Source organism: Cyprinodon tularosa, unplaced genomic scaffold, assembly GCF_016077235.1.
Source record: "Cyprinodon tularosa strain WSP-4 unplaced genomic scaffold, ASM1607723v1 ctg78, whole genome shotgun sequence".
Lineage (NCBI taxonomy): Eukaryota > Metazoa > Chordata > Actinopteri > Cyprinodontiformes > Cyprinodontidae > Cyprinodon > Cyprinodon tularosa.
In genome coordinates, this window is record NW_024039540.1 from 1919921 (window position 1) to 1937327 (window position 17407).

A 17407-nucleotide genomic window follows, 5' to 3' on the forward strand; every position below is an offset into this window, starting at 1 on the left:
AAGTCTGAAAATCCTCCTGTCATTGCTCTAAACTTTGGTTGATATTAGAGAAGTTTTGATTGCTCCACAGGTACTGATGTTGATCAGTGAGGTTAGATTGGAAATCGATGCATCAATAGCATAAATATGCAGCCTTTCTTTGTTAGTGTTTTCCCATCAGCTCTGGGTGCAGGCGGCTTTTGTGGATGAACCAGTCGGGGTTCAGTGGAGCCGTTAAGGCGGCGGACTTCCTGCCTCTGGTCAATACTACGGAAACCTGCAGGCAAAATACTGACTGCTCAAAACTTCCCAATAGAACCCATCTTCAAAAAGTCTGAATTTTTTTAATAATTATTGATCCCATAGAGAAACAGGCCTCCATCTTGTTTGATCTCAAGCCGTTTTACAAACATCTGAGTCTTAGTTTAATAATTAGAAAATATTCTGGGTCACCAAAGATTCCCAAACAGGAAACAAAACTGAGGATTTTCTCTGAACAAACGTTCCTCCTGTTTTAAAAAAATGTTGAACTGTCCTGGCTTCTGATGTGATCCGTTCCTTTAAGGCACCGAGTGCAGAGCGATCGTGTAACAGCCGAGTTTAACGCCACAGAACAAAGATGGAGGATCTCCAGAAGCAGAAACTCCTCCTCATCACCAAGCAGCAGCAGGATGAGGCTCAGTGGGACACAAACACTGGAAGCTTTAAAGCAGTCAGGCTTCAATGGAGCTTTGTGCAAAAAAATAAATAAATACTAATCAGTTCAGATAAGAAGCAAGTAAAACAACACGTTCACTGTACAATATGACATTTCTGATGTGAAGTAAGAAAAGTGTAAAAGAATCCATGTGGGTCTAAAACTGTTCTGAGAGCAGCTCACACAGCCGCTGAGATACAGACTCCTTACTGGTCCGCAGGGTGAGGCGGTACATCTGGAAAAAAACACACGGAGAGACCAGTTACAGCATCTCTGATGGAGACAGACGTCTGATCCATGCATTTCTGTTGGATTTTATCAGACAGAGCGACTAAAAGGGAACGGCTTAAAAACAAACCGATGAATATTACAGAGGCAGAGCGCCTCGTGTCACTAGCTGATCCGCCCCGGAAGCACGATCCATCGTACCATGAGCATCCTGATATACAGGTGCTGGTCATAAAATTAGAATATCATGAAAAAGTAGATTGATTTCAGTAATTCCATTTAAAAAGTGAAACTTGTATATTATATTCATACATTACATACAAACTCATATATTTCAGATGTTTATTTTGTTTAATTTTGATGATTACAAATGACAACAAATGAAAATCTCAAATTCATCATATCAGAAAATTAGAATATTACTGAAGACCAATAAAAACAAAGGATTTATAGAAATGTTGGCCAAATGAAAAGTATGAACATGAAAAGTATGAGCATGTACAGCACTCAGTATTTAGTTGGGCCTCCTTTGGCCTGTATTACTGCAGCAATGCGGCGTGGCATGGAGTCGATCAGTCTGTGGCACTGCTCAGGTGTTATGATAGCCCAGGTTGCTCTAATAGTGGCTTTTAGCTCTTCTGAATTGTTGGGTTTGGTGTATTGCATCTTCTTCTTCACAATACCCCATAGATTTTCTATGGGGTTAAGGTCAGGAGAGTTTGCTGGCCAATTAAGAACAGGGATACCATGGTCCTTCAACCAGGTACTGGTAGCTTTGGCACTGTGTGCAGGTGCCAAGTCCTGTTGGAAAATGAAATCTGCATCTCCAAAAAGTTGGTCAGCTGCAGGAAGCATGAAGTGCTCTAAAACTTCCTGGTATGTGGCTGCGTTGACCCTGGACCTCAGAAAACACAATGGACCAACACCAGCAGATGACATGGCACCCCAAACCATCACTGACTGTGGAAACTTTACACTGGACTTCAAGCAACGTGGATGAAGTGCCTCTCTTCTTTTCCTCCAGACTCTGGGACCTTGATTTCCAAAGGAAATGCAAAATTTACTTTCATCAGAGAACATGACTTTGGACCACTCACCAGCAGTCCAGTCCTGTTTCTCTTTAGACGCTTCTGACGCTGTCTGTGGTTCAAGAGTGGCTTGACACAAGGAATGCGACAGCAGAAACCCATGTCTTTCATACGTCTGTGTGTGGTGGTTCTTGAAGCACTCACTCCAGCTGCAGTCCACTCTTTGTGAATCTCCCCCACATTTTTGAATGGGTTTTGTTTCACAATCCTCTCCAGGGTGCGGTTATCTCTCTTGCTTGTACACTTTTTTCGACCACATCTTTTCCTTCCCTTCGCCTCTCTATTAATGTGCTTGGACACTGAGCTCTGTGAACAGCCAGCCTCTTTAGCGATGACCTTTTGTGTCTTGCCCTCCTTGTGCAAGGTGTCGATGGTCGTCTTTTGGACAACTGTCAAGTCAGCAGTCTTCCCCATGATTGTGTAGCCTATAGAACTAGACTGAAAGACCATTTAAAGGCTTTTGCAGGTGGTTTGAGTTAATTAGCTGATTAGAGTGTGGCACCAGGGGCCATCAATTTTGAACCTTTTCACAATATTCTAATTTTCTGATATGATGAATTTGAGATTTTCATTTGTTGTCATTTGTAATCATCAAAATTAAACAAAATAAACATCTGAAATATATGAGTTTGTATGTAATGTATGAATATAATATACAAGTTTCACTTTTTAAATGGAATTACTGAAATCAATCTACTTTTTCATGATATTCTAATTTTATGACCAGCACCTGTACATCCAGGTTTCCATAAACAATTTAATTATAGAACTAAAATTACTTATTTCTATCCTTAAATCACTAAAGAACGCTTTTACACACCTTTAAAAAATGTTTTATGACTTTTTCTTATTTTTTTTATGCCTTTTGCATTTACTTTATTAAACTGCACTGGAAATAAATCTAAATCTAGATAAGTCATTTTTTCTTAAAATAAGTTCATTTGTTCTTGGATAAGGGAGGTAAAGAGACATTTTGCCAATGGAACAAGACAATTTACACTTAAAATAGGAAAACATAATTGTATTTTAAGTGCATTTGATCTAATTATCTTATTTCAAGAGGAAAACTGTTAATTTCATTGGCAGAGGACTTCATTTATCTACTCAAATTAAGGGTAAATACACTTCATTTGCTAAATTTGTACATTATTTCTAGATCGTTTTTCTAGTGTGACATCATCCGAAATGTTCACACTGCAAAAAGTTTTTTTTTTTAAAAGAAGACAATTTACATTTAAAATGAGAAAACAGATTGCATTGTCTTATTTCAAGTGCATGTTATCGAATTATCTTATTTTAAGACTAAAAATACTCATTCCATTTTCAACCTGCAATCTCATAGCGGAGGGAAGAAATCATTTTATGAAGAAAAATTTGAGCGAGCGTGGAGCCATTTCGACTTTGAGCGGTGAAGCAAATGAGCAAACTATGGCAAGCCAAGAGTGCCACTATTCCCATCTAATTATCATGTTAAGATTAAAATTTGCCTGCTAAAAGTGCCCATTTTCCAAAATTTCACCGCTTTTTCCGGTGTCTTTTACCAACGAGCACTGCTTTTTAGGTCCGTCATGATGGTCCCGCAGTATGGAAAGCCATTTGGTCCAATTAAAAAACATAAATAAATGGGACTTCCACTCCAGCTCTGTGTCCTTGTTTCAAACATTGATCTCTGTGGCGAGAGGAGAGAGTTTTACCTGTGCTTGTGTGTTGGGCTCCAGCCTGAGCAGGCAGCCCACCTGAGTGGTCTTAGTGTGGATGATTCCAGCCCCGACGAAGTTAGCAGGATTGGGATCCACGCCGTCCAGCAGAGCCACGCCGAAGCCCAACAGCTGAAGGGAGGAAAGAGAAGGAAGAGAAACCTTCATCAGAAAGATCCTGTCCCCAGTAGCTGCTGCTGATTCATTTAGGCTGAGATTGCTTTTTGTTTCCACTTACAGATTGGAAAAATTATCAATAAATAGTAAAAAAAAATATTAAATTAGGTGTATATACCCTGAAGATTCAAAGGGTTTTAAAGGAGATGCACATTTATTACTTTATTATGATGATTTATTCCACTCTTCTTTAGTACAGCTACACTGCAAAACATTGAACTCTAAATAAGTAATTTTTTCTTAAAATAAGTGCATTTTGTCTTGAATGGAGGTGGTAAGTGAGACACTTTGCCAAAGGAACAAGACAATTTACATAAAAAAAAAAAAAAAAAACTATTGCATTGTCTTATTACAAGCACATTTTATCCAATTATCTTATTTTAAGTGTACAAATACATTTCAATTTGCAAATCATCTCATTTACTTAAAAAAATTAAGGGTAAATACATTTGATTTAAGAAATTTGTACTTATTTCCAGATTGTTTTTCCAGTGTATGTTTTATTATGATCAGTAACATAATTAAGAATTTCTTTTCCTTCATCACTTATTACTTTATTATTTATATTTTACATATAAAATAAAAGTGGGTGTTGCCAGGTGGTTTTTACCATCCTTGTAATCTTATCCATGAAAGAGCAGAATTGTAATAAATACATTAATATAAATGTCCTATAAAACAAATAAATGTACCTTAAAATAAGTAGATGCAAGTTTATTTATTATATAATTAAAATATTAATGATATAAATAAATTGAAAATGCACCATTTGATATTTAAATGTCCAGTTAGGATATTTAAAATGATGAATCAAATGATTGAACATTACTTTCAATTTAAAAATGAAAACATTTACATAGATTTACACATAGATGTAGAGCAAATTAATGATAGAAGTGAAATGTTTGCTCTGCCGTATCCATAAAACCACTCTGTGCTACAACTAGACACTGGACTGTTTTGTGCTCATTTCCTCTTTTTTTTGGGTTTAATCTTAACAGCAGTATTTAACACTGAATGTCTCCCTGTTTACCTTGGCTTTGGCAACGTCTGTATCCATCTGGTTTTTGGCTTTGAAGATTTTCTGCACCTCTTGTTGAGGGCTGAGCACAAAAAACACAACAAAAAAGAAAACCTTAACTTTCAAAGAAAGGTTTTCAATTACTTCAACTTTTAAAACACAAACCTTATGAGGTAAAGTACAGAAGCGTATTGCATTCACCAAAGAAAAATTAATCGGACAGCTTTTCTCATAATTAAGAGCTTCTGTTCTCATAATTTAGAGATAATATATCACATTTAGGAGATCAGGAAGGACAGTCATTGCATTGCTGAGCTACGCTACATGAAACCTAAACAATGAGTGGGTTATCAAATTTAATATGTTTTTATTTCCATTTAGGTATGCGACAATGGGAAATAATGTGGATGGAATTAGTTTTAGTTTTTCAGCATTGCGCAGCAAATCCTTAGGATTGTTTAGGTGAAAAAGCCCACTCTACTCTGACTTACTGGCAGTCACACTGTTCCTGCAGGAGCAATTAAACCAGCACAGGATGCTTAATGGTTATAAATGGATGCATCTGAAATGCATCCCAGCTGGCTTGGTGTCGTCCCAAAGAACTGTCCACTGAGGCCTTCTCAAAATCCTACATCAGAGGTCACGGAATAGCGGACTGAGGTCCGGATCCAGAACCACCTGTTGGCTAATCAGGACCCAACCTGATTTAAAACATTTATACCGCATGTTGTCTGATGACAGTGTCTAATTTCACTTGCTGTCAGTCTGGGTTGCTGCTGCTGCTGCTACTTTTAGACACAGCAGGCAAACCTGTGGCAAGCCGGGCGATGGGAAAGAAGGAGAAGACAATGAGAAAAAGAGAGCAGAGAAAGTGTGGACTGCTGGAAGAACTGTGGTGAACTGGTGAAAGAAAAGTGAAATGGTGCTCAAAGATGACCCTGAACATTTAGAGGATGTTTGGCTCAACCTGCTACTGTGAAGTAGGATTCTCCACCATGAACAGAATCAAAAATAAATACGGATAAATATTGGTGACCCCTGATCTAGATCCTCAAAGAATACAGCTGAGGCTTCAGAATCATTTAAAACGACCAGGTCCTAGCTTCATGTCGATTCATATGAAAAACTAAAACCATACGGAATCTGTTTTAATGGAGCTGTTGAAGGATTTTGGCGTACGGTCATAAGGCTGCATGCTTACACCACAAGTAGCAATCCCCGGGTTAGAGCTGGGTACTTTATTGATGAAGGAGCAGGAAGTTCAACACTTATCAGGTCAGACCTCGGTACAGAGAACTGTTCAGAGGAACACATGCAGATATTTTTAAGTAGTAATCATGAAGACCAGTTTTCTGAGAGATGCTTCATTACTGGCTCAACTAATCATGACCAAATATATAGAGAAGATCTCGTTATTATGATATATTTTATCATAATTATCAGATACTGATCTGGTAATTATGAGATAAGCTGTGTGATTAGTTTTTTCTTTGGTGAAGGCAATACGCTTTGGTAGTAAAGCGACACCTGGAACCTAAAACGGTTTGATTTATTCTGTGAAGGATTGGAGGATTCAGGCTTACGCTCCGAGCTGCTTCCAACGTTGGAAGAAGTCCTGGGACGTCATCTCAGTGGGCTGGAAAAACTTATTAAGCATCACAGGCAGTTTGACTGTGATGTTCTGCAACGTTCCGCCGTATCTGTTCTTGCACATAAAGCAGACAGTTTAGGGAGGGAATTTTATGACATTATTGTTGCAGGAAAAAAATATGTTTTATGAATGATAAAAAACAATCCAGAAATAAAACTAAAAGTTTTGTAGAAATACTTTGTGTTTTTTTTTTTTAGATTTAAATGTAAACTTTTTTTTTCCCCTGATTTCTAATTTTTCTCATATTCAATTTTTTTTCCTATTTGAATTCTATTCAAGCTGCGTTATTCAGTCACATTCTCTTCTTTTCAAACCCCAAAACAAACACAGCAGTAAAACTGTTGTTGCCAACATCCAGCAGACCAATAGAAATGTGTCTTTGGCCCCCAGTCCACAGGAAGCCCCGCCTCCAGAGGTGCAGAGAATGTGATCTGGAAAACCCAATTTGAAATAATGCAATACGTAAAAATCTCATAAAACAAAAATAGGGGGGGGAAATAACTTTACAAAAACCATGAAGTAATTTGATAAAGTAAGATTTAAAATTGTTCTAAAAACACAAAATTTGAGAAAACATCAAAGTTACTCTCATAAATTTTTTTTTTATTAAGATGGGCTTTATACAGGAAAGAATAACTCTAATTTAATGTCTTTAATGCTCTTAGAAATCATTTTAACAATAATAATTAATTTCAACAAGTACCCATGACTCTCAAATAAACAGGGCAAAATGTTTCGTCATCTTTACCGTCGACAGGCTGCAGCCATGTCTCCATTTCCTTGTTTTCCAGCCAATTTTTTTTTATTATTTGCTTTTTCCCCATTCTCCATTTTTTTCTCCACCTCAGGTTCTTTTCCAGGCATATGGCTTTACGATCAACCGGAAGCAGTTCCGAACCAATATATCGCGTATATTACGTATATCTGACGAAATTGTTTTTATAAACCTTTTTTTCTTTTTTAAATAAAGCATTTTAAATGCTATGACGGAGTATTTGGGCCAGGTTAGAGATTTTCATTTTATTTTTTATCTTGAGAGCAAAGTCTTAACATTACGAGAAAAAAGTCTTAATATTACGAGAATGAAGTCATCATACAACCCGTTTCAGAAAAAAGAATTGAGCTCCGCCCAGCATATTATGGGCGACCAGCTCCACCAATCAACAACCTGAGTACGCTTTGACATTATGCCAAATTTGATTTTCTTATTTGTCAAACCGATGCCAAAGTATAACTTCACATGATGCTCGGCATTCCTCATTTTAGGGAAGAAAGTGCTTCTTGCAAGCGTGTTCATAAAATACAACTTGTTTCTCGTAATTGTACGACTATATTCTCATAATGTTGCAACTTTATTTTCAGAATAGAACAAAAAACAACTCTCTAGTCTGGTCCTATAAATGCAGAGATAATCACATTGAAAGAATTTTAATGCCAATTAAGGCCTTCGTTTTAAACAAAAAAAACATTGAATGACTTTTAATGATTTTTAATGACCCACGGAAACCCTGAGTTTCCAGGTTTTATTACTGGATTCCCTTTTCTTTTTTTTTAATTTCTGTTGACAAAAAATAAAATAAAAAATTATTTCATTGCAACATTAAATTCACAAAACTCCAGATGTTTTGCACGTAGGTGATAGACAGGAAAACCAAGCGTTAAAAAAATCCCAGATGAACTTTATCACTAACCTGAACTGAATGTTGAGCACAGGAGCCTCTGAGAAATCCGACACACACTCAATGTTCAGGATCTGCTGGAGCTGAGCTCCGGCCTCGATGAGCGGATCCACAGGCTTCACCTGAACGTTCAGCTGTGGAGCTGCTGGTCAAGGATTCTACCCACTGTCACACAGAGACCCGCTGCATTCCTCTCCATCCCATCCATCCATCTGGATTGAACTGGAGCTGGGATTGCTAGGATCCTCGCAACTGACTTTGATTGATTTTCTTATTAAATATCGTTGATGTGGTTTAGATATCTATTGATCTTCTGATGAACATGAGTGGCCGTGGTGTACCAGCGCATTTATTAATATTTGTGAGAAATTAATGATTATTATGGAGAAAAGAAAAACATGAAAACACTAAATAAACCTTAAAGTCAATTGATACTGAACTGTGAATAAATGAACTGATATCTTTCTCCTTCCAGGTTTAACCCAAACTAATCAGCTTTTGGTTAAAGAGCAGAGCGGTGATTAATCTGTTAGGAGATTTGCTGAAATGAGTACAGACCATAATACACCGAATACGATTTTGCATCCGATTCAACAGGAAATTGTGTCTGACGAGGTCGTAGCGTTTAGCGCTCATTGAAAGTCAACGGGGACGATCACAACCGACACGATTTTCTGCGAGAGAGCTTTCCTTAGGTCAGACTGAGACAGAGCCCAGGTCTATTTTAGTCGGACTACGCAGCAATTCAGCAGCAATTCATGGGTCTGACTGGAAGAGAGACGCGATTACAAAGTAAAACGCATCCGCTTTGGGGGAAAATACGAAATAAAAACTGTTAATCGCACGGGGGAAACAGTCAATTTTAAAGTCACATGGAGTCTCTTGCAAAAACAATCAATAAAATTGCAGCTAATGATTATTTTTCAAATCAATTAATCCGTCAATTATTTTTGAGATGCTACACAGACTCGTTAAAGCTACAGTGTATAATTTCCAGCGACATCTAACGTCCAGACTGCAGACCGCAGCAACATGAACATCTCCCCCCCACCGCTTCTCCCCCCCCCCAACAGTACGGCGAGCGTTACGGGACAAAATGTCTTCCACGACGTCCGCATCACCTACCTTCTCAAGTGATGAGGTTTGTTAAGTGATGAGGTTAAGATAATAAATATACCCGTTATTTTTTCTACATCGTTTTGACGTTTTGGTGAGCTGCTTTGCATGGTGATATAAACAATTGTAGTCATTAGTTTAACAGCGAGATTGTGTTCGCTGGAAGAATATATATTCCCCGTTTACAGAGTCCAAGTCTTGTTTGTGGCACGGGGGTTACAAGGCGAGGATGAGGGAGAGGAAGAGGGCGAGGAAGAGGGCAGAGAGGCCGGGGTGGGCGTGCAGCCAGGGCCAGGCGATGGAGGGGTGCCAGCGGGGTGACTAGAGAAGAGGAGGAAAAGCTTGAAGATCTCCAAAGGAGCCGGAGAGAAGTAACCGAGGTATATATCCAGAAAATTATTTTACAGAAAATTACTGAATCATTACCTGTGAAACGTCAAGGACGTTGCTGAATAAGTATACTGGAGAGTAACAGCATCATCACGCAGCATGTTATTGTAATGGGCGATCTCGCAATCGCTAGTTTATTGGCTCTGGGCTGCCGTAGCGCAAAGATGTCTGCCTCCATGGCTGCGAGACCCGCTCCTATGTAATTATAAATAACGAATTCTAAGGCAACGCAAATATTAAGGTTAAGAGGCTGAGCTCGTAGATGATGATAAATAACATAGTTATGTATAATATATTACATTTCTGACTGTATATCCCTGTAATTATTACACACTGTAGCTTTAAGTGGGGCTTGGCTGTATAGCTGCACTATGGGGTTTTTATTGATTATCGTTTATTTCTTTTTAATAACTTTTCATAATCAGTCAAATGCGGGGATTTTTTTTCTATTTGTGTATAAAACAGAGACAAAAGTGAAAAGAATCTGCACAGATCTGCTCACCCTGCCTAGTCAAAGCCTCTATATGTAGTCAACCTGACATGGAAAAAAATCGGATCGGAGATTAAAAACCTTTGTGTTCAAGGCTTAAAACTGGACGAGGAAGGCATCATTAATTGGGAGGACGGGAAAAAAAAACAGCTTCAGACTTTGCGAATGCGTCCCAATAATCGTGATCTTTGTTCTTCTTCTTTGCTCCATCGCCTTTATCTCTTTTCTTTTAGCATTTTGTCTAACTTTGCCTTTTGCTTCTGTTCTTTTTTCGTTTTGAACAGCTCATATCTACACTACCTCAGCGCGAGTCCTGCAACTTCAAGATGCATCTCTACTTTGATGGGTCAAACTACAGAATCACCGAATTATATTCACGCTTCAGTATGCAGCTCAGGCCTTCACAGACGGTGCGTGAGCCTGAATGAACCCTGCAGCCGTTTATGCTAAATGCTGCTGCTGTGTTCTCTAAAAACACAGGGGGCAGCAAGCAGGTTAATATGATCCACATCGGTGTCATTTCGCTGATTTAAAGACTGTAACAGCTAAACACTGAAAGAATGGGCTGTGGAGAACCCTGGAATTACAATCAAAGGGGAAAACATTTAAAAAACTGAAACTGAATGGAAACAAATGCCGACACTGCAGACGATTACTGAACCGTTCTCAGAGAGAGCGAGCAGTAATCAAAGACATTGGACAGGAAGCTTATTTATTACATATCTGCTTAAGCTTGTATGGTTTCCCCAGGCAGGGAAGAAGCTGTGAGGTAGATGAGAGGATATGAGTGCTGAGGAGGTCATTACTGGTCACCGACGTGGAGAAGCTTAGGAACTGTGTGGACGTCTTGTTGCCATAGAAAACATAAATACGACCTGCAGGAAGACAGGAAGTAAACCACCTCCTTATCCCATCCGACCATATTCCAATCTTTATACTGACTCAGATTTTAAACAGGTTTAAAAATATTCATCCTAAAAAATATAACATAACTGTATATAAGTCATACTTGCAGAGGCTCACCGAGGTTCTGACGGTACTCAGACTTCAGTCCAATCTGCAGAAGCTGGTTCTCATAGATGACACCGTTGTTTTTACACACAAACCTGCAATGTCAAAGTTAACAGTTTATGTAAATAACTGTTTATAACTGTAAAGTGCCTTGAGATGACATCTGTTGTCAACTGGCGCTATAGAAATAAACTGAACTGAATTGAACAGACTAGGATAACTGGACTAGGATTCTTGCAGCCATTAATTAACGATTAACAAATACTTATAAAAATAGTTATAGGTGGACAGTAAATCATCTAATTTCTTCCTGTGGATCCCCAGCTCCTCGCACGCTGTTAGCGACCGTTAAATTTACCAGCTGAACCTTTCCAGGTTGAGTACGTCAGTCTCCGCTCCTAACAGCCCACCCATGCTTTCATCATCATCACAGCCTTACCTGGTAAAATGCTCATCTGACCCTTCTGTGGGAGCAGGATTAGAGAGGTCAGTGAAGACGTCCACCAGCAGACTGGCTCCTGATGAAGGGGTGGAGTTTAGATTCAGTGCGTCGTTAAAGCCGAGGCTGGGACTCTGCAGGAGGAACATCATCAGATCACAGTTTTGCACAGAATTGGTAAATCGCCTGCATTCTTAAGGGCTGGTTATCCTCCCAGCAGCAGTGTGTCACAGTGAGCTTGTTGCAGATATTGATATTGATTTATGCTCGTTATTGAACCTATTGTTACCTATAAACTACTTGCTAATTAGGCTACAAAGGTTTATGGTTTTATTGTGAGAAACTGGAACAAAGTTCTAAAGGGATGACTTGTTGCAAAGCGCTGGAACCCTTGCATCCAGGGTTCAGGGGTCACCCTTAAGGGCGCCAGCCTTAAAGCCAACCTTCTATATCTCTGTAAAGGTTGTTTTCAATCATGTAAAGAACTTGGTCCCTTTCCTCCATATCTCCTCTCTAAAGTTGTTTCTCATGCATGAAGGAAGATGCAAAATTGAGACATTGAAGCATCTGCACATGCATTCTACCGTGGTTTGGGTGAAGGGCATGGTGGCGCTACAGGAGGAGGGGTGGGGTCTGTCTGTGCAAATGAGGTCTTCCAGCAGGAAATTAGACGTCTGATGGACAGAAAGCAAAAACAGGAGAAGAACTACAGACTGAGAAGCATAGAGAAAACAAGATAATGGTGGAAATCAAGGAGTCCAGTGATGCTCAGGAGGGCATCTAGAATAAGTAGGGTTGGAAATTGATAAGATTCTCACAATTTCGATTCCTTATCGATTCTCTTATCAATTCTCATCACAGTCATCTACATGTAATGGAGAAGGCATTCGTTTAATGAAAAAGCATTACTGTACAATTTTGCGAAATAAACTCATCTCCCCCTGATTTAAATAAAAGAGCATCACCTTTCTCTTTCGCTCCCTGAACTGCGGAGCAACTTGGTAGCATGTTTCGTTACATCGTTTGCAATAGCTGGAATCGTGTAAGAATTCCAGCTAGCAGTAGTTGTAATTAAACATGCTAGCAATGAAGGGCTGGATTAATGAGAAAGGCACACTCCCTTAATAACCCCAAAGAGAGGTAGGAGATTGGTTTATTTCCAGAAATCTCATATGATTTACTAGGAACCACATTAAGCACAGCCAGTGATATAAAACTAGCTACTTACCACCAGAGTTGCTTTCCATGCTGGTCGGAAGCATCAAATACACGGCATTTGTTAAAAAGTATGCCATGTTGTGTGCACAGGTGTTTTTTTCTACATGTTGGATGTGGATGTAATTGCCACTTTGCTGTGATTCCAAATCACCTTGTTATCATCTTTTTTTTCCTTAAAATGAAGCCAAAGTTTTGATTGCTTTACCCGATGGGACGCCATTTTTTTTGTTTTCCTTTTCTAGACTTACGCCTGCTTATGGAATGCCGTGTGCGTAACGTGTTAAAAACGTGACCTAAGTCGTGCTTCCCAGAGCCCTAGGCTCTGGTGCTGCCTGGAATCGATAAGAGAATTGTTAAGCGCGCTGCCGAACGGTGCCATGGAATTGGAACACACGGAACCGGTTCTGCACAGGAACCAGTTTTCGATTCCCGTCCCTAAGAATAAGTATTTACATACTTTGATTTATTTATGATACCTTGCTAGCTGGTTGGGTCTCCTCAGTGTGTTCGGCGTTGCCGTTGACAGTCCGTCGGGAATCGTCCATGTCAGGCAGTTTGCTGGAGCCCTTCTTCTTCTTCAGCTTAGCCAGGATGGACGACTCCCTCTCTGGGAATGGAGGCATTTCTTCTAAGACTGTGGCCTGTGAGCAAAGAGAAAACAATGCAGGCAATTGTTGAAATTGGCAGTAGATTCTCTAATTGCAGTTTTATGATGTCACTTTTGAGACATTTTTCTTCCTCTTAATCTGAGAGGTGTGGTGGTTAGAACCCTTACTAGAAAATACTGACATTTATTTAGACAGAACTACACATTTTGGGTAAACAGGAGGAGCTGTCCTCACATTAAGATAGATCTGAACAACCTATAAGGCCAGTTTTTTTTTTTTTACAAGACTAAATGCTGAAAACAGTTCAAAAAGTGCAAAGGCAAGCATCCTTTCTCATTGTACAAATTATAATACACTATATTGCCAAAAGTATTTGCTCACCTGCCTTGACTCACATATGAGCTTAAGTGACATCCCGTTCCTAATCCATAGGGTTCAATATGACGTCGGTCCACCCTTTGCAGCTAGAACAGCTTCAACTCTTCTGGGAAGGCTGTCCACAAGGTTTAGGAGTGTGTTTATGGGAATTTTTGACCATTCTTCCAGAAGCGCATTTGTGAGGTCGCACACTGATGTTGGACGAGAAGGCCTGGCTCTCAGTCTCCGCTCTAATTCATCCCAAAGGTGTTCTATCGGGTTGAGGTCAGGACTCTGTGCAGGCCAGTCAAGTTCATCCACACCAGACTCTGTCATCCATGTCTTTATGGACCTTGCTTTGTGCACTGGTGCACAGTCATGTTGGAAGAGGAAGGGGCCAGCTCCAAACTGTTCCCACAAAGTTGGGAGCATGGAATTGTCCAAAATGTCTTGGTATGCTGAAGCATTCAGAGTTCCTTTCACTGGAACTAAGGGGCCAAGCCCAGCTCCTGAAAAACAACCCCACACCATAATCCCCCCTCCACCAAACTTTACACTTGGCACAATGCAGTCAGACAAGTACCGTTCTCCTGGCAACCGCCAAACCCAGACCCGTCCATCAGATTGCCAGATGGAGAAGCGCGATTCGTCACTCCAGAGAACGCGTCTCCACTGCTCTAGAGTCCAGTGGCGGCGTGCTTTACACCACCGCATCTGACGCTTTGCATTGCACTTGGTGATGTATGGCTTGGATGCAGCTGCTCGACCATGGAAACCCATTCCATGAAGCTCTCTGCGCACTGTTCTTGAGCTAATCTGAAGGCCACATGAAGTTTGGAGGTCTGTAGTGATTGACTCTGCAGAAAGTTGGCGACCTCTTCGCACTATGCGCTTCAGCATCCGCTGACCCCGCTCCGTCAGTTTACGTGGCCTACCACTTCGTGGCTGAGTTGCTGTCGTTCCCAAACACTTCCATTTTCTTATAATACAGCTGACAGTTGACTGTGGAATATTTAGGAGCGAGGAAATTTCACGACTGGATTTGTTGCACAGGTGGCATCCTATCACAGTTCCACGCTGGAATTCACTGAGCTCCTGAGAGCGACCCATTCTTTCACAAATGTTTGTAAAAACAGTCTGCATGCCTAGGTGCTTGAATTTATACACCTGTGGCCATGGAAGTGATTGGAACACCTGATTCCAATAATTTGGATGGGTGAGCAAATACTTTTGGCAATATAGTGTATATGTTGACACAAAAAGCAGTGATGCCTAAATGTAAGGATTAAATAATAATGAAACCTTTAGCCCCTTTAACACATAATGCTCAGTTCTTAACTGGGTTCTTTACTGTAAACAACAATTATTCGGCTTTCACACAAACAAATTGGTCCCCTTAAATTACAGGGTCGTCACTTTTAACGCTTTACCTGGTAACGGAGGAATGGATGTACCTAATATAAAGAGTAGGTGATAAAAAGGCTTTAAATTAATCCAAAATATGTATTTTCAATGTTAAAAATAACAAGGTAAAAATACTGTAAGACGTTTATTTTTTAATAAATGTTAATAAAATATTGTCACACAGAGGTCGTAATTTTGTTCATTCTTCCTGTAGCGCCAGCCCCGTCCAGATAAAAATAGCCATTAGTAATGTTCAACCTTTTCACTATGAATCAGTGTGAGCTGAATTTGGTGAGAATGTGGAAATCACAAGACGCCATTAAGAGGAGGAGGAGGGGAGAGTTGACTGAGGAAAGCTGGTATTTGTTCTGCTGCTGCTGCTAGGAGATGCTAACCCAGATGGAGAGCTATGCTACAAAGAGTTCCAGTTTCTAAGTGAGGCTGTTAGCGATTAGCATCAGGATCAAAACTTTTTCTCAGATATATCAGAACTATGAGTTAACTAATGTTAGCTCTAGCTAACGAAATAAACAGTAGATCCTCAGCCAATCTCATTTGTTTATTTCATCACATATCTCATGTATAACGGGCACAAAAAGTTTGAGGCAGACCTAACCATAGACATCTATATGATTGCTGGAACTCTTATGGTGGCTTAACTGATGGCATCGCCGGCGGCCATCTTACTAAAGGTGAACGATTGGCACAAACACAAATCCACTTATTTAACCGAAATCTAGACAAATTTAAAAATGGTTTGGCTTCTTACAAATGTTATTAACGTGGCTACGATTCTGGATTCTAGAACATGTTGAAATGGCAGTATTTCCTTTTCACCGTATTTTCACGACTATAAGACGCACTTAAACGTCTTTTTTTTCCCTCAAAATGTGCGGTGCGCCCTTTGGTGCGGTGCGCCCTATGTGTGTTGTAACTGCGACTTTTGAGACCACCTCATTGAGGAGATGATGAAAGAGTGGCTGAATGTAAGGAGACCAGGTGTTTTTTTTTCCACTCATCACCATCGCTGTTAATATGTAACTCCATGCGTGCCCATCTCACAGCTGATGTGAAAAACATGGGGAAACAAATTAACGCTGTGCTCGCTGTTCAACCGCTCGACATCGGTGTGAACCGGACGCAGCAGGTGCAGCAGAAGCAGCGAGTTTACATGCAAAGTCAATGGTTGACGCGCGTATAGGTGCAGCAAAAGGTCCCGCAGCGCGTTTTGAGCAGCAGGCGCAGCGCGTCGGGAGCGTTTAAGCATCTGCCAACGCGCTGCTGCTGCTCAGATGGAAAAATTGAAGTTTTGCTGCTGGACGCGCCGCATCAACCAATCAGAGAAGCTGATCTGGGAGCTGACAGCGAGACAGACACAGCGCTCTGATTAACGCAAATGAAAAAGGCTGGATGGATGAGGAGATGATGAAAGCGTGGCTGAGGCAGGTGTATGTGAGGAGACCAGGTGGTTTTTTCCACGCATCACCATCGCTGCGTGCCCATCTCACAGCCGATGTGAAAAAAAAAGGTGAATCAAATGAACGCTGTGCTCGCTGTTATCCAGGGGGTCTGACAAAGGAACTTCAACCGCTCGACATCGGTGTGAAGCGGCCGTTCAAAGTAAGGCTGCGAGCGGTCGTGGGAGCGATGGATGACAGACGGAGAGCACAGTTTCAGGATAAGTGGAAGGCAGCGCCGGGCAATTAACGCCACAGTTTGCGGATGGATTGTAGATGCTTGGACTAACGTGTCTGCTGGCTCTGTTGTTCAAGCTTTCGCAAAAGCTCATTTCCAAGGAGCCGCCCGGCACGGAAAGTGACTCTGACAGCGAAGAAGGGGAAATTGGCATGTCTGATTTAGCGCAGCTGTTTAATTCAGAAACAGAGGATGATGACTTTGATGGGTTTGATTAATACTTTGTAATAAATACATGAATAAAGCACAATCATACTCAGTTTTGCTCCCGCTCTATTTTTCAACCTGAAAACTTAATTCAACAGCAGCCTCTGGGCGGGTCTCCTCTGGTTTCACCGCGGCGGCTGGCAGGTGTTTTTCATCTAAATAATTTAAACTGCAGGCACCAGGATACCGGTAATAAAAGCGAACATATTCCGTCGGCAGGTTTCAGGATTTTAAGTTAATTTAGGAGTGATCACA

General features: G+C 40.4%; 1 protein-coding gene across 2 annotated transcripts in view; it reads right to left on the reverse strand.

The window, feature by feature from the left end:
* Nucleotides 1–303: 303 nt before the first annotated feature.
* The window catches only part of LOC119773720 (AP-2 complex subunit alpha-2), a 46496-nt gene continuing 29392 nt past the window's right edge, over nucleotides 304–17407 (reverse strand). Inside the window, exons 14-23 of one of the 2 annotated variants that reach the window (XM_038270840.1) lie at nucleotides 13358–13522; nucleotides 12248–12337; nucleotides 11664–11797; nucleotides 11237–11319; nucleotides 10999–11088; nucleotides 8230–8353; nucleotides 6471–6587; nucleotides 4900–4969; nucleotides 3687–3821; nucleotides 304–911 (exon numbers count right to left, since the gene is read on the reverse strand). In XM_038270840.1, the coding sequence (XP_038126768.1) occupies nucleotides 834–911; nucleotides 3687–3821; nucleotides 4900–4969; nucleotides 6471–6587; nucleotides 8230–8353; nucleotides 10999–11088; nucleotides 11237–11319; nucleotides 11664–11797; nucleotides 12248–12337; nucleotides 13358–13522 (1086 nt within the window). In that variant the 3' untranslated portion in view covers nucleotides 304–833. The remainder of the gene's footprint in view (nucleotides 912–3686; nucleotides 3822–4899; nucleotides 4970–6470; nucleotides 6588–8229; nucleotides 8354–10998; nucleotides 11089–11236; nucleotides 11320–11663; nucleotides 11798–12247; nucleotides 12338–13357; nucleotides 13523–17407) is intronic. The other variant, XM_038270842.1, reaches the window with a different exon arrangement.